A 23,018-nucleotide genomic window follows, 5' to 3' on the forward strand; every position below is an offset into this window, starting at 1 on the left:
GTGGCAGCAAGATGATGTGCTGCTCAGATCCCCCTTCGGTGAAGGGGGCAGTATGGTTAGCTGACAGCCTCCAGTTGTTAGCCCCTCAGGGCCCATCTCAGCCTTCCAACCCAGGTCACGCTATTCTCAGGGTGGCTCCCATCAATGGCTGAACAAGGCCATTGATGTCCAATGTGGGACTCCGCCAATGAGCAACCTCAGACTGGCAGAGCTTTTTTTTTTTAAATTAATAAATAAATTAATTAATTTTTGGCTGCATTGGGTCTTAGTTGCTGCATGTGGGCTTTTCTCTAGTTGCGGTGAGCAGGGGTTACGCTTCGTTGTGGTACGCAGGCTTCTCACTGCAGTGGCTTCTTTTGTTGCAGAGCATGGGCTCTAGGCGCACGGGCTTCAGTAGTTGTGGCTCGCGGGCTCTAGAGCGCAGGCTCAGTAGTTGTGGCGCACAGGCTTAGCTGCTCCGCGGCACGTGGGATCTTTGCGGACCAGGGTTCGAACCCGTGTCCCCCGGGTTGGCAGGCGGATTCTCAACCACCGCACCACCAGGGAAGCCCGGACTGGCAGAGCTTCGCCAGGTTTACATTACAGTCTGATGGTTCCACCTGCCCAATCCAGTTTCTTCTCTTTTCCTTTTACCTTCTGCATTCCTAACTCCATCTCAGTTTCCGCGTCCTGGAGAACCCAGCCTGTGCCAGTGTATTTCATGGGGTCTAAAGCATCATCACTATATGCCACCGAGAAAGGAAAAACGATGCCAACTAAACTTATCAGTGGGTAGAGAGTAGCCTTACTTCAGAGATGTGAAAAAAATGTGTGCCCTAAAACAGATTATAGTGTAGTAATTACTTTTTACTTCAATTCCCATTTCTAATCTGAGCCACCTAGAAAGACCTCTGGTGACCTCAATTACCATCACCTAAAAGCAGCAGCCCATGAGCAGTCCGAGCCAACCGGCTTGTGCTTTGGTTGAAAATCTCAAGTGGGCCACCCAAGTTTAGGCAGGTTCCGTTTTGGCTCTTTATTTATTTATTTTTTTTGCAGTACGTGGGCCTCTCACTGCCGTGGCCTCTCCCGTTGCGGAGCACAGGCTCCGGACGCGCAGGCTCAGCGGCCATGGCTCACGGGCCTAGCCGCTCTGCGGCACGTGGGATCTTCCCGGACCGGGGCAGGAACCCGTGTCCCCTGCATCGGCAGGTGGACTCTCAACCACTGCGCCACCAGGGAAGCCCCCGTTTTGGCTCTTACAAGCCTTGTTGAGCAAGGAGACAATCAGTGGGTCACCTCTTATCAACAGTTTCAGTTCTAGGGCTGTGGTCAGAAGGGTCTCACATCTTGTGGGCAAAGGATAAGATCAACGGGAGCCCTAAGGGAACACATCTGTTGGTGCCACACTGCTTCCGAAGCAGTCCCCCTTCTGAGGCATATGCCCGGTCCCCACAAGGTCCTGCAGTCACGCACCTGAGCATCTGTGGGGGGAGATAATCTCCTCTGTATTCCCCTTCCTCCACTGAGGAAAGATATGAGCAAAGATTTTCTGAGACAAGAGTGGGAGTGAGGTGATCCTACCTGATTTCTCATTGTAAGCTGCTGCTCCAACACCCTGTGAAAAGTGAGAGTGGTTTAAAAAAAATTGAGACCGAATGATTTACAGATTACTGATAACAAATACCGTTTCATAAACACAAAGCAACAGAAACCTTCCTAAGAACACTGGGTTTGAGGGGGAAGGGGAACACGTTTGTTTGTTTAATCAGTGTGCCTGAAATACCTGAAATACTAAATGTTCCAGCCAACACTGACTCTACCCCGCTTCCCTAGAGGCCAATGCACTTTTAATTCTGGATGGGATGAAGGGCTGGAGATTACCACTTGAAAAGGCTCAAAGGTCACAGGCCAAAATGACCCAAAACTCTCAGACAGGATCCAATCTCCAAAGGTTTGTGGGGTTTCTCTAGACAGAACAACACGGGGACATGATCCTCATTAGCTACACCTCCCCATCTACCACTTGCAATTGCTTACTTCATGATACAAGCCTGAATGTGGAATTTTCAGGATAAACAAATGAGGTGCCTTTTCCCTAGTCCCTTATTTGTATTCCTCCTCCATCCTCCTCCTCCCCGCGTGCTGCAAAAGCAGAATTGCTGAATGAGTAGAGAGAATAAAAATGATACTGAGGCGACATTTTTTTAAAAATCACCCATCCTCATGTTGACTCTGTTGATTATACTAGCATATTCTTGAGTCCCCATCTCTCGCATGGGGCAAGGAGAAAACTTTTACTGGGAGAGTAAAACCAAATAAGTATACCAGTTATAACTGAAGACCCCAGATTTTTTGCTGTTACAGGAAGAACTATTCACGTGCTGATCAAAGTTTATTACTTATATACATTTATGCTTTTTACCTTGGAAAAGTCCATCCTCCAGGTCTCTGGGGTCTTTCAATGTTTACTCTGTTTTGTCTTTCCCAAATGTGGTGGCCCCCTTCTAGGAATGAATAGAAGGATGTAATATGATGAGCATCTTAGGGAATTTGGTGAGAATACACAACAGGAAGACTAAACAAGATTTCTGACCTTGAGTGATTTTTAATTTCACTTGGTGAAGATGCACACATTGCTTTTGCTGCTGTTGTTACTGTTTACCCTCTATCCTTTACAGAGAGATTCAAAGAAGGGAAAGAACTGTATGGGCTACAGCAGGGAAAGCTTTATGAGGAAGGTGAGGCTAGAGCCAGGCCTTAAAGGACGAAGCAGGCTTTCACATATTTAGAAGAGGATGATGATACCAAATGGTAAAACTAAGCACAGCATGCAAAGAGCAATGAGGAAAAACCAGCCTATGGGTGAGTGAAGACCCCTGGAGGGTGTCCAAAGAGAGGGAACTGTGCTTACGCCTGTGGAGGACATACGTTACTGAGTTTGTGATAAATATCTCTGATCGAATTAGAAAGGGGATTGTCTGGATAAAAATCAGAGACCGTGGGAAAACATATTTTAATAATTTTTCCTTCTAACAGGTAGGAATTAAAGACTGTGAATTTTGAGGAGAATAATAATAAAAATGCTTAAAGACACCGTTGCCCACACTTGTTTCCACATAGTTGCCTCTAGGCCTCTGAAATTATTTCTGATGCCTCTACAATAGGAAAATTTTGTGCGACTCTCTACAGCATCAGAGCACCATCATTCTTTCTTTCTTTCTTTCTTTTTTTTGGTAATATTTATTTATTTTATTTTTGGCTTTGTTGGTTCTTCATTGCTGCGCACAGGCTCTCTAGTTGCGGCCAGCAGTGGCTACTCTTCGTTGTGGTCAGCAGTGGCTACTCTTCGTTGTGGTGCGCGGGCTTCTCAATGCAGTGGCTTCTCTTGTTGCGGAGCACGGGCTCTAGGCATCTGGGGTCAGTAGTTGTGGCTCATGGGCTCTAGAGTGCAGGCTCAGTAGTTGTGGCTCACGGGCTTAGTTGCTCCGCAGCATGTGGGATCTTTCTGGACCAGGGCTCGAACCCGTGTGACCTGCATTGGCAGGAGGATTATTCTTACATGTCAGGAAAAGCTGCAAGTCCAAGTATAATCCAAAAATGCAGGGAGAAGACGCATTTTTGCCTCCAGAGGGCACTGCTGTTTTCACAAAAGAAGGAAAACTGCCGCATCTGCTCCCACTGTGGGCTTCCAGTGGGTTTTTCTTTAGATGATGTTGCACTTGTTTTCTTTTTTTCTCATTATTAATTTTTATTGGAGTATGGTTGCTTTACAATGTTGTGTTAGCCTCCACTGCACAACGGAATGAATCAGCCACACACATACAGATATCCCCTCCCTTTTGTACTTCCCTCCCATTTAGGTTACCACAGTATATTAGGTAGGGTTCCCTGTGCTATACAGTATGTTCCCAGAAACCGTCTATTTTATACATGGTATCAATAATGTATATGTGTCAATCCCAGTCTCCCAAGCCCTTCCTCCCCACCCCTTTCCCCCTTGGTATCCATACATTTGTTCTCTATGTCTATGTCTCTATTTCTGCTTTGCAAATAAGATCATCTGTACCATTTTTCTAGATTCCACATATATGCTTTACGATACGATATTTGCTTTTCTCTTTCTGACTTAATTCATTCTGTATGACACTCTCTGGATCCATCCACGTCTCTACAAATGGCCCAATTTTGTTCCTTTTTATGGCTGAGTAATATTCCAATGTATATAGGTACCATATCTTCTTTTCCATTCCTCTGTTGGTGGACATTTAGGTTGCTTCCATGTCCTGGCTATTGTGAATAGTGCTGATATGAACATAGGGTGCATGTGTTGTTTTGAATTATGGTTTTCTCTGGGTATACTCTCGTTCAGACCAGGCTTCAAGGGCTCTGGGATAGACTTGACAGTGGCGGATGACACTCTTTTAACCCCAAAGAAATTAAAAACAAGGAGCGTATTGTCCAAAACATTCAATCTCTTCTTTTATTTTAACAACAATAGCAACAAAAGCCTTCCCAGCTTTCCATCACTGGTTCCTACTATGTTCCTTTCTCTTCATGGGCAGCATGAAGGAGCTGACTCTCCATCCACCTGTCTGCTCAGCCCACTGCAGTCTGACTCCCAGGTCATCCCCAGCCTCCTCTGAAACTGCTCGCAGTGTCTTCCACGTGGCTAACCCCAGTGGACTCTCTTCTGTCCTAATCTTTATTTGACCTCTCTCTATAGTTTCATTCTTCATTTCATTCTCTGATTCCTGAACCTCTGCTTTTTGGCTTCTCCTATACCATCTTCCCTTGGTTCTTTTGTTACCTCTCACTTTGCCTTTACAGACCTTTCCCCTGGATTCAGCCTCAGTCAACTGTCCCAGGATTTTGTCAAGAGGCACATCTCAGCTCATTCTGTACACCCTCAAAGGGTGATCTCATCCACTCTCACGACTTCAACTCACCAGCTGCAAATATGACTCCCACATCTGTATCTCTAGGCTATGGCTCTCCTAAGCCTCACTTTTCAAGACTACACGAACGTCCCATAGTCCCCTCAAACTCAGCTTCTGCAAAACTGGACCCATAGTCTCCTCATTTCCACTCCCCGCACCGCTACCTACCCTCACCCAACCCCCTCCAAAATCCATGCTTTATCTCCTAGATGCCACAACTTGGTAAATGATACACCATTTATCCACTCAAGTCAGAAATCTAGAATCTTCTCTTCTGTCCCATATTCAACTCATCACTGGGTCTTGTCCACCTAAATCACTTTCAGATACGGCCCTACCCTCCTTGCCCATTGTTACCACTTCACTTCAGGGCCTCAGGGCCCCTTGCCTGAGCTATGGCAATACATTCTTTTTAAACATTTAAATGTACTTAATTTTATGTTTTATTGTTTGAATTGTTCAAATTTTGAAAGTATAAAAGGCTCCCTCCTACTCCCCTCACTAAATTCCCTTCCCAGAGGCAATCACTGTTATTAGCTTCTCCTGTGTCCTTCCAGAAGCATTTTTACACAAAAGCATCTTTTTTTCCTCACAAAGAAGGCATTTATTTGAAAAGCACTCTCTGCTCAAAACCTTCAGCAGACTCCATCACCTATGGTAAAGATCAAGCTCTTCAGCCTGGCATTCAAGGGTCTCTTTGCCATATCAGTTTCCCAGCCTCCCCTTTACACACCCAATGCTCCGGCGGAACTACAGTGCTGCGAAATGCACTACTCGATGTTCTCCAAACTCTCCTTCACCTCTGGGTCTTTGCCCTCATGGGGAGGAAGCTCTGGGACTTCACCTTGGCCAGAGTGCTCTTCAGAGCCTGTGCCCATCCTCAAAAGGTAGCATGTTATACACACTGTTCTGCATCTTCCCTTTTCCATTTAATGTATTCTAGAGCTCTTTCCATGTTGGCACATAGAGAGGGTCTTCCTTCTTTCTACTGCTCATTGCATTCCATTGCATAGAGGCACTATAAGTTATTCAGCTGCTAGTACCCTCTTTTATGGACACAAGGAGTTTCTAATCTTTTTTTTTTTTTTTTTTGCGGTACGCGGGCCTCTCACTGCCGCAGCCCCTCCCGTCGCGGAGCACAGGCTTCGGACGCGCAGGCTCAGCGGCCATGGCTCACGGGGGCCCAGCCGCTCCGCGGCACGTGGGATCCTCCCGGACCGGGGCACGAGCCCGCGTCCCCGGCATCAGCAGGTGGACTCCCAACCACTGCGCCACCAGGGAAGCCCTCTAATCTTTTACTATTATAAAAAAGGCTGTAAAGAACAACTTAGTACATAGGTCACTTCACAGAGGTGCTAATCAATAAACGGGACAAATTCCTAGAAGTGGAACTGCAGAATAGGGATGTATATGCAGTCATAATTCTGATAGCACTGCCAAATTGCTCTTCATAAAGACTCACCCATTTCCAGTCTTACCAGCCACGTGCAAAAAAACCTTACCTCTGGCCTCTCCACCTCCATTCATCCCTGCATGGAAATGTGTCCTTCACATGATTGTCAACACCAGCTTTCTAAAATGCACATCTGACATGTCACTCTCCTGCTTGCCCTGCCTACGAGCCTTCCATATCTCGTTAACCGATCTTGAAGACTTTTCACTGTCTAGAACTGTGCTGTCCAGTGTGGGTCATTAGCCACACGTAGCTCTTGAGCACTTGAAATGTGGCTAATCACAACGGAAAGGTGATGTAAATGTGAGATAAACACTGGATTGCAACGACTCAGGATGACAAAAAAGAATGTAAAATATGTCATTAATAAGTTTTTAACATTGATTACATGCCTAAATGGTTAATTTAGGATATAGTGAGCTAAATAACATAAAATTAAAATTAATTTCATCTGTTTGTAATTTAAAAATTATAGCTACCAAAAATTTTAAAATTAATATGTAGCTCACATTATATTTCTATTGGACAGCACTGGTCTAGACCCTTCCTCTGTCATCTCCCTTACTCATCACGGCTTCCCAAGGCCTCAGTGTCCCCTCTGTGCTTCAGATACAGTGGTCTCTGTGCTTTTGATGCTCCCCATCCCTCCCTCTCCTTCTCTCTTTTAAGATTCTTTTTCAAACTTCCTATCAAGGCCTTCAAGAGATTTTGTTTTTTAGTCACAAGTCTACCTCACCTTACCAGCAGGTGAGGTCAGGTGCCTCCCCTTTCACCTTTATTCCCTAGTACACAGGGCACAGCATGCAGTTGTTCAGTATTGGCCGAATCGAGAAATGAGAGCAGAAAAGCCCCAAGAGCCAGTCTAAAGCATAGCGTTAGAGAAGGTAACATGTGATGTGTCACAACGCAGGTGAACAAATTCAAATTTTTAAAAAATGTAGGTAAGTTTAACCTGAATTCAGAATATGAATTACATTTCAGCTGCAAATAATAGTAACAACAGTAAGAGTTAAAAGGAATCAAAAACTCAGGAGAAACTTTCTTTGACTTGAGCATCTGCCCAGCCTCCATCCTCACCAGGGGAGGCTTGGCCCTGGGCGCGTCTCTCGACCGCTTCTCCCCGGCCCGTTCCCCGCCCGAGTCCGCAGGAGAGGAGACCCGGGCGCCTCGGCGCCCCACCGCCCCGGGAGCAGGGGACGGGACCTACTCACCCAGCAGTCTGCGGCAGGGAGGACAGCGAAGAGAGGAGCGGGTGCGGCTCTGCCGGGAACCGAGAGATATCTCCGGGAAAGCGAAACTGAAACTTTGCGCTCCAGGGCGGCGGGGCCCCACGCACCCCTGCCAGTGCCCGGCACAGCGGCGTCGCGAGTCGCGGCGTCATCCCCATGCGGAGAGCCATGGCTTCGAACCTCTGCCCGCCGTCCCCGCTGCTCGTACGGGTGTCGCATCCCGGCACCCGCCTACCATGGAAGCTGGAAAAGTACTTCCAGAGCCGGGAGTCGGGCGGCGGGGAGTGCACCGTGCAGGCCCAGGACCGCAACGACCCCAACGCGGACACCTTCCGGGTGCAGTTCGTGCATAGGGCGAGTGAGCTGCGGGCCCGGGCTGGGAGGCAACCACCGTCCTTGGGAAGAGGGGAGGGGTGGGGGGCTCCATGCAGACCCAGTTCAAGCTGACCTAGGAGAGAGGGCGGGAGAAAGTCTGGTGGGGGACAGGAACCTGGGGGTCCTGCTGGCAAGAGGCGCAAACCCAGAGAGTAGGACAGAGCTCACAAGTGCCCAGTCTCTGACCTGGGCCGACTGTGCCTTAAAGTTGATACTTCGCAGTCTCCTCGCCGTGACTCCTATGTCTCAGCTCTCAGAACACGCTTGCCACCCCCAGACGCCTGTCAGCCCTTGTCACTTAGGAATTTCACTTTTATGTTTTACATAATTATTCCACTGATTTGTTTTTGTGAATTCGAAAAGTTATATATGCTCACTATGGAAAAGGGAGAAAAGAATAAAGAAAACCACCTGGAGAGAAACAATGTGAACATTTTGATATATTTCCTCCCAGCCTTTTCCTCTGAATGTCAGCAAACACATAGTAGTTCTAAAACTGAGTCTACACTTCTGATTCCTGCTGTTTTCACTTAACTCATAATGAGTGTCAGGGAAATGGGGAACTGGCAACAGTTTCAGGAACATGACTTTTAATGAGTGGACGATATTCCATTATCATTAAGCTTTCCTTTCTACAGTAGAACTTAAGCTGCCTACTTTAGAGTTTTGAATAGCTCCCTCACCTTATCACCAACCCACCATTCCAGGATATGCAGGGAGCAGCCCTTACTGGGAGGGTTGTTGGGGCAAGGTACAGATGCATGAGTAAGAGGATTATTTGAAATTGCTCCCATTTCTATGTGTATGTATATATTTAATGTCTCCACTGAAGGTAAAGAGGGAGTGTTGAAGAAAGGAAAGCACCAAATTGTGGTTGACAACAAACCTGTGGCTATATTCCTGGAACCCAATGACAATGCAGTAGAGGACACCAGGATGTCTTCTTTGACACAGTCACGAAAAGGGGCAAGACCTGGTGAGAAGCATCCAAATGAAAAGGACATTTCTAGCGCTGTGGATTCCTGTGTCCAGAAGGTGAGTATTGAAGGAGCTAGGTATGTTCCTGCAGCTAACTCTCCAGTCCAAGGACCATTTGCTGAGGATTTATTATGAGCCTGGCACTGTTGTAGACATTGGGACACAGAGGTGAACACAACAGACAGGTCCCTGCTGGGGAGAGGTACACAGAAAGACAATAAGCAAGAAACCAAAATAAATAAAACCATTTCAGAGAGTGATACGTGCTAAGGAGAAAATATAATGGGGTTTCGCCTTAGAGCTTGACAGGGCCAGGGCAAGGAAGGAGAAGGAATCTGTGTTATTTCCGACCAAAAGTCAGAGTCTCTGAGGAGGTGACATTTGGCCTGAGACTTGAATGATGAGCAGGGGCCAGCCATGCAGAGTCATTGGACAAATCAACTGCCTACTGTGTGCCAGGCACTGTCACAGGAGCTGGAGATCAGCCAGGAGCACAGCAGACCCTGCCCTCAGGGACCTTACATTCTAGTGAGGGAACCAGACAATAATAGTAAACATATAGATATGGAATAAAATATCTGCCAGTGATAAATATTTGCTAGGAAGAAGAATAAAGCAGGATAAATGATAGTAACAGAACTACTATTTTAAATAGGATGTCAGGGAAAACCTCTCAAATGACGTGACCTCTGAGTAGAGACACAAATGAAGTAAGGGAGCTAGTTAAGTGGATTTCTAGGGGAAGAAGTTTCTAGGCAGAGGGAAAAAAACAAGTGTAAAGCTGACACCCCCCCTCCCCCCCTCCCCACACACATCCAGACAGGAGCTCACATCCTGAGCCCAAGAGCTTCAAAGAGAGAGACTAGCGTGGCTGGAGGGCAGAGAGCAAGATAGAGAGTGAGAGAGGAACTTGGAGAGGTACCTAGAAGTCAGGTCTTTGAGGGATGAAGGTTAGGACTTTGGATTTTAACTTAAATGTTAGGAGATTCCTTAGATGGTTTTAAGCAGGGGAAGAGAGTGATCTGATTCACATTTCTGCAGGATCACTCTGGCTGCTGTGTGGAGAACAGAATCTAGGAAGAGGCTGAAGTGGAAGGTCAGAGTCCAGTTAGGAGGGGTTGCAGTGAACCAGGCGCAAGGTGACAATGGCTTGGACTCTGGTGGTCCTGATGGAGGTGTGAGAAGTGGCTGGATTCAGGAAACATTTTGAAGATCTAGAGGAAGGATGTTATATGCAGAGGAAATAGCTTGTGCAAAGACCTCGAGGGAGAACAAAACATTAGAAATCTTGCTTTTATATTACATTCAATTTGCCTCTGTCCTTTTTCACCTAATCTGGTGTTTGTCTTATACTTGAGCCTCTAAAGGCCAGGGTTTAGAGGGCCCAGCAACATTGCATGCAGTTAGGGGGTTCGTTTTGTTTTTTAAAAAGAGAAAAAAAGAAAGAAGGACGAGGGCAGAAGAGAAAAAACAATAATAGGAAAAAACATCATCCTCAGATTTATGGCTCCCTCCCAGGCTCACACTCTTCAGTGAGAGACACAGCAATTTACCCAGAAAGTCGAACGAAGTGCCTTCCCTCTGCCCTACTCCCCAAGGTCAAAGCAAGAGTGGCAGCTCTAGAATCCGGACTTCCTGTCCATGGAACTTTTAAAAATGTTAGTGCCTGGGCTCTACATTTACATCAGAATCTCTGGAGATGTGCTTGGGCCTTGGGTGTTTTTTTTTTTTTTTCTCCCCAGGCCATTCTAATGTACAGACAGGGCTGGGTGCCTCTGGGTTGTAATACATTGCATGCTTTGCAAAAAGGATTGGAAAGAAGTCACAGTGGTTATTTCTCTAGTCTCTAGACATTCTCCTGAGAGGAACGTAGACCTGGATGTCTAATAGATTTTATTTGTTCCCTTTTAAAATTTCAGATCTTTCTTACTGTCACAGCTGAACTGAACTGTCACCTGTTCTCTAAAGAGCAGAGGGAACACATTGCCATTCTCTGCCCCAGTGTCGAGCGAGTGAAGGGCCATGAAGGAATTGAGAAAGTGTGTGGTGACTTCAGAGATATTGAAAAAATACATGGCTTCTTGAGTGAACAACTCCTAGAAAAGGAGCAGAAACGAGAATCTTCCCCTTTGACAACAGAGAGGGAGCCACTCCATCAGCAGGACGGGAACAGCTGTGTTTCTCCCTCTGAACCAAAAACCAGGTCGGAAGAAAAAAGCAACCGTTTTGAAGTTCCCTTGGCTTTCTTTGAATACTTCACATACACCTGCCCTGATAAAATATACTCAATAGAGAAAACGTTTGGTACAAAAATTAAAACTCAGAAGAGTTCTCCGAATGTGGTCTATTTAGACTTCACCTCAAGTCAATCAGGTAACCTCAGAGCAGCTCGCGAGTCTTTTGTCAGAGAATTTCAGAAGAGTGTGGAGACTCTGAAGCAGGAATGTGTTACTCTGGCAGACAGTAAGCAGGCACACAAAATCAAACAGGAATTAAATCACCAGTTTACAAAGCTCCTTATAAAGGAGAAAGGAGGAGAATTAACTCTCCTTGGGACCGCATATGACATTTCAGCTGCCAAACATTTTCTTGCCTCAGAAATCTCTGAAAGTCTTGTCACGGCACCTGTGAAAATATCGACTCCCAAGCACATGATGAGTGGAATTGAGGTTGACACTGCTCACTATAAACTTTTAGAAGCAGAGTTACTCCAGGAGATATCACAGATAGAAAAGAAGTACGACACTCAAAGTAAGGTTTTGGGAACAAGTCAGAAAACCTGCATTCTATTTGAACCTAAAACCAAGGAGTTAGATCTATCTGTGCATGCTTATTCAGGTTTCATTGATGCCTATCAACATGTCTCAGGGCAGATTATGAGAGAAGTTCTTTTGCTGAAACTTTTGGGCAAGGAGAGAAAGCACTTACATGGGACCAAGTTCTCTGATGACTTTCGAAAAAGGCATCCAGATATAGACTTTGTGCTAAATCAAGAGTCAGTGACTTTGATTGGGTTGCCAAATCACCTTACAAAGGCAAAACAGTATGTCTTAAACAGAGGGAGAATGTCTCCATTAGCTAGAGAGAAATGGAATGAAACACCCATGGACACTGATAGTAATGATTCAAAAACAGCTTCACCAACATTGCAGCGCTCTACCAGTTCTGAGGTGTCAGAAGTGGACAAGGAAAAGGACATATGTACCATCTGTTTGAACACCATTAGTAACAGACAAGTGCTCCCAAAGTGCAAGCATGATTTCTGCAGCCCTTGTATCAACAAAGCCTTGTCATATAAGCCAGTCTGTCCTATGTGCCAGACTTCCTATGGTGTCCAGAGAGGGAATCAGCCAGATGGAAACATGAATGTCATTTTCAAAAGAGACTCACTTCCAGGTTATGAATCCTATGGCACCATTGTGATTACTTACAGAATTGAAGGAGGCATACAAACAGTAAGTGTTTCTGAGGTCCATGGGTTTCTTTCCGGTGTGCTGGGATTACCAGAGCAACAGGGACTGTTCTGTTACCAATTAGACAGTGGATTTCCCAGGTAGTTACCTCCATGGTCATATGCAAGGATTTTAAATGCTGATAACGGTAACAATGTTTACTTATAATTTAGGTATCTTTTGTGTCTATTAAGGCAGAGAAAGGGTGGGTGGTGATTGTGCGCTGGAGTGGGGGAAGTCAGGAAGGTGGATAGTGTTCCCAGCATGAACTTGGGGAAAGAGGAGAAATATGAATTATATGGGGAACGTGAGCAAACCTTGAATACTTTTGTTGATTTTTGTTTGTTCTATATGCATATGAACACATCTACACATCTAGTAAAATTCTGACACAATGTTTTCATGTGACATTTTCTTGCCTTCATATAGAAAGAGCACCCAAACCCAGGAAAGAGATTTTCTGGAATATGTCGAACTGCATACTTGCCTGATAACGAGGAAGGAAAAGAGGTTTTGCATCTGCTTCGTAGGGCCTTTGACCAAAAACTGATTTTCACAGTGGGAGACTCTCGAGTATCAGGAGTCTCAGATGTCATTACGTGGAATGATATCCACCACAAAACGTCCAGGTCTGGGGGACCAGAAAGGTGAGAAGCTTTTGAAACAGAATGGCTGCTAAACAGAATTTAGAGGTCGTAAAACATGGCAATTTGAGGATGTGACTGCAAGGAGACAGTTTCTAGCAGTGGGATTGGATGCAGTGTTTTGACAGATGCTCATCTGGGGTGATAATCTCAAAGACAGAAAGATTGCTTCGTATGACCTTCTACCCTCCCAACCACAAAGTGTCATACAGTTAATAAATTTTGCATCAGTGGGCAGCAGATCTTCAGAATCCAAGATGAATGGTATCTAAGGTGATTTAATTTGGGGTTTCATGTCTATTTGAAGGGTAGATCCTAGGAATGTTATTTACTTCGTCTTCTTTTAAGATCACCCTTTCTTCTACCCTCCCCTCCCATGAGTCCATAGAGATCCTAAATTCACTTGGCTAACAGAACTCTAGAAAAAGTCTTACTTAATGGGGATGGAAGTTGTATTATGGGCATTCCAATTGCTGTTTATGAAATTCAGATAGAATACCTCAGACCCTTAATATTCAAGAGGGAATACATCTTAAGACTTAATTTCCCAAATTTGAAAATCTTCCTGTAGCAAAATGATTACCATCCCTAAAAATATAGTATATTATAACTTTATAAGAGTCATTGCTTACCATGAGCTGAAAATTAAAGTCTTGTTGGAATGCAGATCCTGGGCAGACAGCTAGGCCTGCTCACTAGCGAAATGACTCACAGCAGCACACTTACAAATCAGCCTTCAGGATTGCTTGTGAATACTTGCAACACTGAATGCTAATGCCAGGGACCTACTGTACAGATTCTTTAAAACCATCTGTGATGAAGCTAAGGGCCTTTTTCTTCTGCAGGTATGGCTACCCTGATCCTGGCTATCTGAAACGCGTCAAACAGGAGCTGAAGGATAAAGGAATTGAGTAAGAAGAGTATTGGAAGGATAAGTTGAGCCAAGCTTGCAAAAGGCACAGTTGAAGAAGCAGAGTAAATTCTAATCTAAATCCTTATGTAAAAACACCGTTAAAATTGTTTCATCTCAAGAAGTGGTTTGTGGGGAATTCCCCGGCGGTACAGGGGTTAGGACTCCGAGCACTTCCACTGCAGGGGGCACAGGTTCGATCCTGCGGTTCGGGAACTAAAATCCTGGCTGCACAGCCAGAAAAAAAGAAAAAAGAAGTGCTTTGTGTAAGAGTAAGAATCTGCTGGTCTGTCATTTCTGGAGTGTTACATTTTCTGGAAGATCTGTGTAATCTTGCTGCAGAGGTAGTGTGCCTCATTCTCGTGTCATCTTTGTGGAGGCTAGAGGGGTGGAGTGCTGTGGATCTGAAATCATCTTCTGTGTTGTTCAGCTGAAGTACCAGCTGTCAGTGGATTCTCCTTTTATTGCCATCTCTCGGGTAGTCCCTCAGTTTTGTCTGTTTGCTCTTTGATCCCTACCCTAAAAGTAAAACCTTAATGTGAAGGGTGGTCAGGTGGGAGGAGGGCTTTGGTTATGGAAAATTAGAGACCTACGTTAACCTCCCTGCACCATGGCCAGAGGAGTGGCCAGGACAGAGACTGAGCAACCTTGGTAATAAAGGGAATAAGGCTATTATTTTTGACAACACAGAGCCTGGTGAACAGTTGGTGCTTAATAAATGTTTGCTGCCTGACTCAAGTTGCTAGTAACCCTGCAGAGAAACATGTTCCCTAAATCTTTGGCAGAGGCAGGAGTAAGGAAGACAGCTCTGGAGTCCTCACCACTTATTTGGGAAACGGAGTTTCTTACTACAGAACTCATGACCTCTGAACTCTGACCGGCCTCTAACTTTGTCCTTGCTCCCTGCTGATTCCTATAACCTGCCATATGGTGTGCACTTCCCCTGCCCTAGTAATGCTACCCATCTCTGAACATTTTTCCCTCTGGATATAACTGTACTTTTTCTTTTTTTTTTTTTTGCGGTACGCGGGCCTCTCACTGTTGTGGCCTCTCCCGTTGCGGAGCACAGGCTCCGGACGCGCAAGACTCAGCGGCCATGGCTCATGGGCCCAGCGGCTCCACAGCATGTGGGATCTTCCCGGACCGGGGCACAAACCCGTGTCCCCTGCATCGGCAGGCGGACTCTCAACCACTGTGCCACCAGGGAAGCCCTATTGTACTTTTATGTATACCCCGCTTGCAGTTTTAACAGATAAATCACAGGAATCTCCATAGACTCTCATGAGAAAAATGAGAAAAAACCCTTTTCCTCCCTTTTGCTAAGTCCTACCACGTCATGCTTTCTCCCTTAAAATATGTCTCCCTAAAATTGTCTGGACAGAGAAAAGGCTAGAGTCGTGCCTACCATAAAGAATACAGACATGTCAAAATTTACTTTTAAATGGTTCCTCAAGTCAGAAGAAAGTTTTAATAGCAAACTATCTCGTTATCCATGTCCCAGCCTCTCTCCAAAAATGATGAAAGAGATGTCATTTTCTTTTCCTAAAGATACGTGTACACACAGTTTTTTTGGTCAGACAGTAATAGTTAATATTGTATACTTATTTTGTCCCCTTTATGAGAGCTTTATATCTGTGTGATTGATACTATTGGCATCCCCGTTTCATAACTGAGAAAACATGCAGAGAGAGGATAAGTACCTTGACAAAGATCACATAATTAATAAGCAGAAGTTCTGGGATTCGAAGGAGTTAGTCTGGCTCCAAGGCTTCTGTGCCCTAGAGCTGTACTGTCTCCTACAGGGGTCTTTTCCTCCATGGAGGAGGCTGAGGACTCCCCATTATTCTGAGCTTCTCTCAGAAATGGATTCCTGCACAGTGCTCAAAGCAGATATCCTCTGAGGAATTCCTGTTTGAAGAACTTAAAAACCCAGAATCTTTTTCTTTGTCCAGAGAGTTGAGGGAGTTTAAGGTAAATGATATGTCTTTTTAAAAAAAATCAGATTAGACATTTAGTTTTTGGTGATTCATTAAAGTCTTAGAGTTATGACTGTTTTTTATCTATGGATATTTTAGCTAAATTTGCTTCAAAAAAGCAAAAGTTTGGTCCCTGCTAAGGTCTGGATCCTTGATTGCAACGTGTACGCAAGTTTCATGGTGTGGTTGGTGAGCCTTCGGATTACTGCTTTTGCTCTGTGGAAGGTATTATCATCGATATCTGCTATAAATAAAGTTATATCCATTTTAGGAACAGACTGCGCTCCTTCCCACTTCTTCTTCCTTAGGTTTAGATTCTGGGTGTTTCCTACAATACATACAGTGTACAACATACCGTGTGGGCAGATGTCTTTGCTTGATTTTGTGTGTAGCTTTTGCTAAATAGTATCACGATAGAACTTTACTGTTGACTTCACTGCTGCCACGTTCAGCTGTAAAAATCACATTTCTTAGTATTTTTCCTCCTTAACACATAGGTTACTACAAAGGTAAAGGTAGGCTGCAGGTTTCATCACTTCTCTCCTTCTACATTATAACCCATCAAACTACACTTGCCCCTCCTTGCTGCAAGAGTTTTTGTTTCACCTTTCTAGCATTAGTGCTGGATTACTGAAATGGCTCACTAGGCCCCAGCAAATTAGGGCACCTTTTTCTCCAAAAAAAAAAAGAGAATTACAAGTAATATTGAGATATTTGATGTCTCCCTAAAGATAGTAAGTTTCTGCATCCAATTTCAATGTGTGGGATTTTCCCCCATACATCAAAGCAATCCAACACCAGCTGAGTGTCCTACAATTCAACTCAATTCTGACACTTTCTACCTGGGGATAGCATCAGATTCCAGAGGTAAGGGCTCAGCCCCACAAGACTGCCCTCCAGTTCAGGTGCCAATTGCAAGTCCAGATTGTTCTTGTGCTTCTGACCCAATGGCTATAAAATCAGAGGTTCCCATGACCCCCTCCTTGGGTTCAAGTAATTTGCTAGAGCAGCTCACAGAACTCAGGAAACCAGGTTACTCACTAGATTACTGGTTTACTATAAAATGATATAACTCAGGAACAGTCAGATGGAAGAGATGCATATGGGGAAAGGGCATGGAGCTTCCATGCCTTTTCCAGGTGCGCCATGAAACCGAGCAGAACCCTGTGGGGCTCTTCTGGGTATGAAAGCATTTCCGTGTCCCCCATTTCTTGTTTGTAGGAAAAAGGTTTCGGCCTCCTAGACCTTCCCTGAGTTCCAAAGGGCAGATTCAAACAGTTACTAATTAGAGGAGTGAGGGAATGCAGAAACAAAGGAAAGGCAGTCAAGAAGCAATAATGCAGCAATGGGCAGGCTCCTGGTTCCTCCTCAAGGGGCATACATAACAATCTGATACATATCTCTGTCCACAAAAATAATCAGTAAACAATTTATAATAGGAATAGAAAAGAGTTTTATCTGAGCCAAACTGAGGGCTATAGCCCAGAAGACAGCCTCTCAGATAACTCTTGAGACCTGCTCTGGAGAAGCATGGTTTTCAGCACAGTTTTATGTCTTGTCAGAACAAAGAACATCAAACAAGTCAGGGATACATTCCTTCAAGGTTTCAAAAACAAAAACAAAAAAACCCCAAAAAACATCAGGACGTACACAGCAAGTAGTATGGCCTTCACACCTGGGAAGGTATTCTCATCATCAAAGGAGTACCAGCATTGGCATCCCAGGAAGGGAGGCATTTAATCTTTATTTTTAACATGGACATTCTTTACTTCTGGTCAATGCACCCTTTTCTTTAATAATTAAAGCAAATGTACAGTGTATGTTTGATAGGCCACAAACTGGCTATTCTAGTTAGCATAAAATTCAAGTTAACTCATGCATAAACCAGAATGACTTCCCTTTACCTCAACATGTGAAAATTTCTTTTATCATCTCTGAGTTCTTCTACAGGAACTAAGGTCCCCACCCAGGTGGAGGATGGTAACTTCAGGCTGAAAACAAGCATGTGGCCTTCAGACTGGTTGGAACCAGACAGCTGATGATCGAGATTCCAGGAACACCACCCAGTTACCTCCCCACCAAACCATCAGAGGGAGGTCACACACCCTGCAGCTCTCTCCCCAACCCAATTTTGCCTATAAAAACTCTTCCCCAAAAACCATCAGGGAATTTGGGTCTTTTGAGCGTGAGCCGTCCATTCTCCTTTCTTGGCCCTGCAATAAACCTTTCTCCATTCCAAACTCCAACATTTCAGTTTGTTTGGCCTCACTGTGCATCTGGCACACGAACTTCAGTTGGACAACAGCCACTCTCCCCAAATCTCCAAGTGAATTGAAATCCAGAAGCTCTTCAAACCCCGTCCTTTTGGATTTTTATGTAGGCTTAAATACATAGACATGACTGATTAAGTCGTTGGTCATTGGTGATTGGACTCAATCTCCAGTCCCTCTCCTCTCCCTGGACTGAAAGTTCCAACCCTCTAATCACGGTTGGTTTCTCTGGCAACCAGCCCCCAACCTTAGGTGCTTCCCAAAAGTCACCTCATTAACATAACAAAAGAACCCTTTTCACTCTCGGCACTGCGGAAATTTCAAGGGTTTTAGGAGCTCAGTGCCAGAAATGGGGATGAAGACCAAACATATATTCTTATTATAAATCATAACATCACGGATAGCATCAAAGCAGCCATTAGGAGAAAAACCAAACTTTTGTTGGACTTCCTTACACTTATCTTTTGGTTTAGTACTGTTTTTGCCTTGATTTCCATATGGGAGTTGGGTACTATTTCCTTTTCTATTAATTGAGACTTGCAGCCTCTAAAACACAGAGCCCTAGGCAAAGAGTAAGACGCTAACAATTTGTTGGGGAGGTGCACATCAGGTCAGTGAAGGTGAGAACAAACAAACTAAGATAAAATGCTATGCAATACCTTGGGTTCTCACCCCTTACCCCATCCTGTGCCACTGCTTTGCAAGTTAAGATGCATATCAAAGGAATAATTTCAATAAGGCATATACATAGAAAAGCACTAAACTATGCGTCTTCACTATCTAGAGCCAGTATCCTCTTTTTCTCCACCCTGAATTCCCCTTGGGGTGCACTGTGGGGGTCAGGGGTGGGGGAAGACAGCTGCAGTGTTTGATGGCTTCAGAGCCAAAACATCCTTTCTTCACTGAAATGGCAGGTGACATTCTTTGTCCACACCCATACCCCACAAATCTATTGTCACCAGTCCTGCCTCTCCCACATTTCAAAGCTCACTGTCCAGTTGGCATCTTCCTTGTTCCCTCACCAGAATCACTGGAATGCCCCCTAAAGACTCTGTCCCCTTCCCCCTTCTTCCTCCCACCTCAAACTATTTTTTGAAAAAACAGCTCCAATTGCATCACTCCTCTGATGAAGTGCCTTTAGTGACTCCCTGATGTCTAGAGCAGTGCTTCTCAAACTTGATCTCGTGTCAGATCACCTGGAGGGCTCAGTAAAACACAGATTGCTAGGACCCACCCCCAGAGTTTCTGACCCAGTAGATGTGAGGTTGTGCCCCCAAATCTTTATTCCTAACAAGGTCCCAGATGATGCTAATACTGCTGGTCTGGGAACCACATTTTGAGGACACTGACCTAGAAAATAAAGTTCAAACTCCACAGCATGGCCGTCAAGTATTTTTCATTCTACTTTGCTTACCTCATGTCCCTTCCTCCCCTCCAAGCCACTAATGGTCCACTCACACCAGACTACCAACTCTTCCAAACCACAGTCTATACTTTTATTCTTCTGGCCTTTGCTCTGCGCACAAGGGTGTGCTCTCACTCTCTCTTGCTCTCTCTCCCTCTCATGGCCTAGCACCTCATTCTCCTCTTACAAATCTCCTCTTCATCTCTCAAGTTCTTACTCAAATGCCACTAGTATAGAAACTTTCTTTCTAATTTGTCTCCAAATTATGAACCACCTTTTCTCTGGTTTCCTAATATATTATACATATCTCTATTAATGCAGATGCGATATCAAAATCCACTTACCCATTTTGAGTATACCATCTACATCCTGCCAGGACCTTTCAAGATACAGCAAGTAAATGTGTATTCTTTCTTTTTGCTTTTCTTTCCCCTTACTAATACACTTACCCCAGAGAGAAGGGATCCGTGTCTAAATCATCTTTATAATCTTAACACGATGCCAGGGCCTTCACTACATGTTGGCTGAATGATATTAAATAATGTCAGGCCGGAGGGACACCTGATTCTATCCCTGTCTTAGGGGGCATGCAAAGGATCCAGTGTATTTTTCTGAGGATGAGTGTGTAGGGAAAGTGGGGTGGGGTAGAAATGGGTTGCCCAGCAGAAATGGGAGCTAATATGGATTTTTTAAAAGAAAATATGCGAGGCACTCTACAGACATTATCTCATTTAAACCTCATGACAACATCATGAAGTAGTTACAGCTCTGCCATCGTACAGATGCAGTTGACTGAGTCTACACAACTAATGAATTATAGAGTCCAGGATTTTGACCCCAGAATTTGTCTAACAGCAACATCTGTCCCAAAAAGGTGACATAATCGTAAAACAGCTATAAGCGATTTTCATAGAAAAGAAAGCGAGGGCTTCCCTGGTGGCGCAGTGGTTGAGAGTCCGCCTGCCGATGCAGGGGACACGGATTCGTGCCCCGGGCAGGGAAGATCCCACATGCCGCGGAGCGGCTGGGCCCGTGAGCCATGTCCGTTGCGCCTGCGCGTCCGGAGCCTGTGCTCCGCAACGGGAGAGGCCACAACAGTGAGAGGCCTCCGTACCGGGGAAAAAAAAAAGAAAAGAAAGCGAAAGAAGATCAAGGCACAGCCTGCTGGGTGGGGCAGGGCCCGACAGTGCGGGCAGATGAGCAGAGCTGAGGAGGGCTGCGCCTGCGCCCCCGCCGCTTCTGGTCTAAGCGTCCTGGGGTGCTGGGACCCCCGACCCTTTGAAGAACTGACCTCCAAGTTGTACTTCCTCAGCCCAAAAAGACTGAAGGCCATGAGCTAGTTCCGCCAGGAGCCGGGGATCCCGTCCTCTTCCTGGCGCTTTTCCTCAGGTTGGATAGTGAGGGGCTCCAGGGGGGCGGGGAGGAAGGGGAGATCCTGCTGTCCCACCAGGCGTCCTGCGCACGCGCGACGCTCTGCCTCGCAGTGGGCAAAGCCGTGCAGAGGCCTCGGTCCTTCTACACCTGTCTTGGGGTAGGTGCTCACCACCCTGGCTTGTCCTGGGAGAGGAGAGTTGTGCGTAGTCTCTTCCATAGCATTTTTGGTCTCTTTCCCCTCAAATTTTAAACTTTCCTTATAAGTTAGGGATATTAGTCATTTTTTGTGATGTATCCTATGAATATTTCCTCTCATTTTGTCATTTGTCTTTTGAGTTTGCTTATTGTGGCTTTTTTTTTGCCAGGCAAACGTTTTTTATTTTTATATAGTAAAATTTACTCTTTCATTTTATTGCATCTGGAGTTTTAGTCACATTTTAAAAGCTTTCCCCTACATCACATGTAGGTTATAGTCTCCCCATGCTTTTTTTTTCTATTCGTAATGCTTTATTTCTTACATTTAGATCTCTGATCCATTTGAAGTTTATTCCTTAATAAACTTCCTGTGTATGTTTCCTCTGTATTCCTGTGTATGTTTTGAGAAATGGATCTAATTTTATCTTTTTTTCTGAATGGGTATCCATATTTTTATCTCTGGTAATACTTAAATCCAAACAGCATTTATTAAAAAGATTATCACTGCCTCGGTAACTTGAGATACCACCTTTATTTATCATATACTAGAGTTTTAGGTGTAGTTTGGCTGTTCTGGAACTTCTGTTCCACTGACTGCTCCATTGACCTGTTTATTCATCCGTTTTAGAGACGCTTTGTATATACGTTAAAGTCAGGACTAGTCCCCCTACAGAGCTCTTCCATCTCAATGTTCTCCTCCATATTCTTGTGTACTTTTCTTTCCTTATGAACTTTAGGATAGGCTTCTGATTTATGACCAATGTCAAAAAAAAAAGCTCGCTGGGATTTTTATTTGAATTGCATTAAACTTGTATATTAAATTGCAGAGAGCTGACATCTTGAGATGGTGTTGAGGTGTTCTCACCATTTCGTTTGTTCAGATCTACTTTTGTGTCTTTAAAGAGTGTTCATGCTTTTTTACATAGAAATTTCTTAAGTTTGTTTCTATATATTTTATCTTTTTTCTTGCTGTTGTAAATGAGCTTTTCTCATTCACTATATCTTTTAACTAATTATTTAACTAATTGACTTTTCCTGTATTTCTAAAAATTAAGGTATAATTTACATACAGCAGATTCATACTGTTTAGTATATAGTTCTGTGGCTTTTGAGAAGTGTATACAATTGTGTAACAACCACAAGATACAAAGATATAAAAGAACTTCAACACTCCCCCAGATTCCCACCAGCCCCTTTGTAATCAACCTCTTCACTCCAGGTGAGCCCCTGGCAAACACTGGTCAGATTTTGGTCCCTATAGTTTCAGAGTGTCATATAAGTAGAACCACAGTGATCAAATAAGGTTCATTCATGTTGTAGAATGTATCAGAACTTTGTTACTTTTTATTGCCAAATAATACTCTATTGTATGGATATACCACATTTTATTTATCCATTCATTTATGATGGACATTTGGATTGTTTAATTTTTTCAATTGTTGGGGTATAGTTGTTTTACAATATCGTGTTAGTTTCTACTGTACAGTGGAGTTCCCTGTGCTATACAGCAGGTTCTCATTAGTTATCTATTTTATACATATGTGTATCTATTTTATACATATATACATATATATGTCAATCCCAATCTCCCAGTTCATCCCACCTCCCCTTTCCCCCCTTGGTGTCCATACGTTTGTTCGCTATGTCTGTGTCTCTATTTCTGCCTTGTAAACAGGTTCATCTGTACCATTTTTCTAGATTCCACATATATGAGTTAATATACAATATTTGTTTTTCTCTTTCTGACTTACTTCACTCTGTATGACACTCTCTAGGCCCATCCGTGTCTCTACAAATGACCCAGTTTCGTTCCTTTTTATGTGGAGTAATATTCCATT

General features: G+C 44.3%; 2 protein-coding genes across 4 annotated transcripts in view; one reads left to right on the forward strand and one right to left on the reverse strand.

Annotated features, from left to right (window-relative positions):
• PARP9 (poly(ADP-ribose) polymerase family member 9) overlaps positions 1-7,788 on the reverse strand; it is a 32,663-nt gene extending 24,875 nt beyond the window's left edge. For 2 of the 3 annotated variants that reach the window (XM_029214360.1, XM_029214359.1), the window contains exons 1-3: positions 7,584-7,788; positions 2,405-2,486; positions 1,564-1,597 (exon numbers count right to left, since the gene is read on the reverse strand). In XM_029214360.1, the coding sequence (XP_029070193.1) occupies positions 1,564-1,597; positions 2,405-2,419 (49 nt within the window). In that variant the 5' untranslated portion in view covers positions 2,420-2,486; positions 7,584-7,788. Of the gene's footprint in view, positions 1-1,455; positions 1,598-2,404; positions 3,809-7,583 lie in introns of those variants that run through there. The other variant, XM_029214361.1, reaches the window with a different exon arrangement.
• DTX3L (deltex E3 ubiquitin ligase 3L) lies at positions 7,758-14,236 on the forward strand. Its single transcript, XM_029214362.1, has 5 exons — positions 7,758-7,959; positions 8,809-9,011; positions 10,874-12,409; positions 12,836-13,053; positions 13,896-14,236. The coding sequence occupies exons 1-5, from the start codon at positions 7,758-7,760 to the stop codon at positions 13,963-13,965; spliced, it is 2,229 nt and encodes a 742-aa protein (XP_029070195.1). The 3' UTR covers positions 13,966-14,236.
• The last annotated feature ends 8,782 nt before the right edge of the window (positions 14,237-23,018 follow it).

Source organism: Monodon monoceros, unplaced genomic scaffold (assembly GCF_005190385.1).
Source record: "Monodon monoceros isolate NGI ecotype Baffin Bay Population unplaced genomic scaffold, NGI_Narwhal_1 Super_Scaffold_11, whole genome shotgun sequence".
Classification (NCBI taxonomy): Eukaryota; Metazoa; Chordata; class Mammalia; order Artiodactyla; family Monodontidae; genus Monodon; species Monodon monoceros.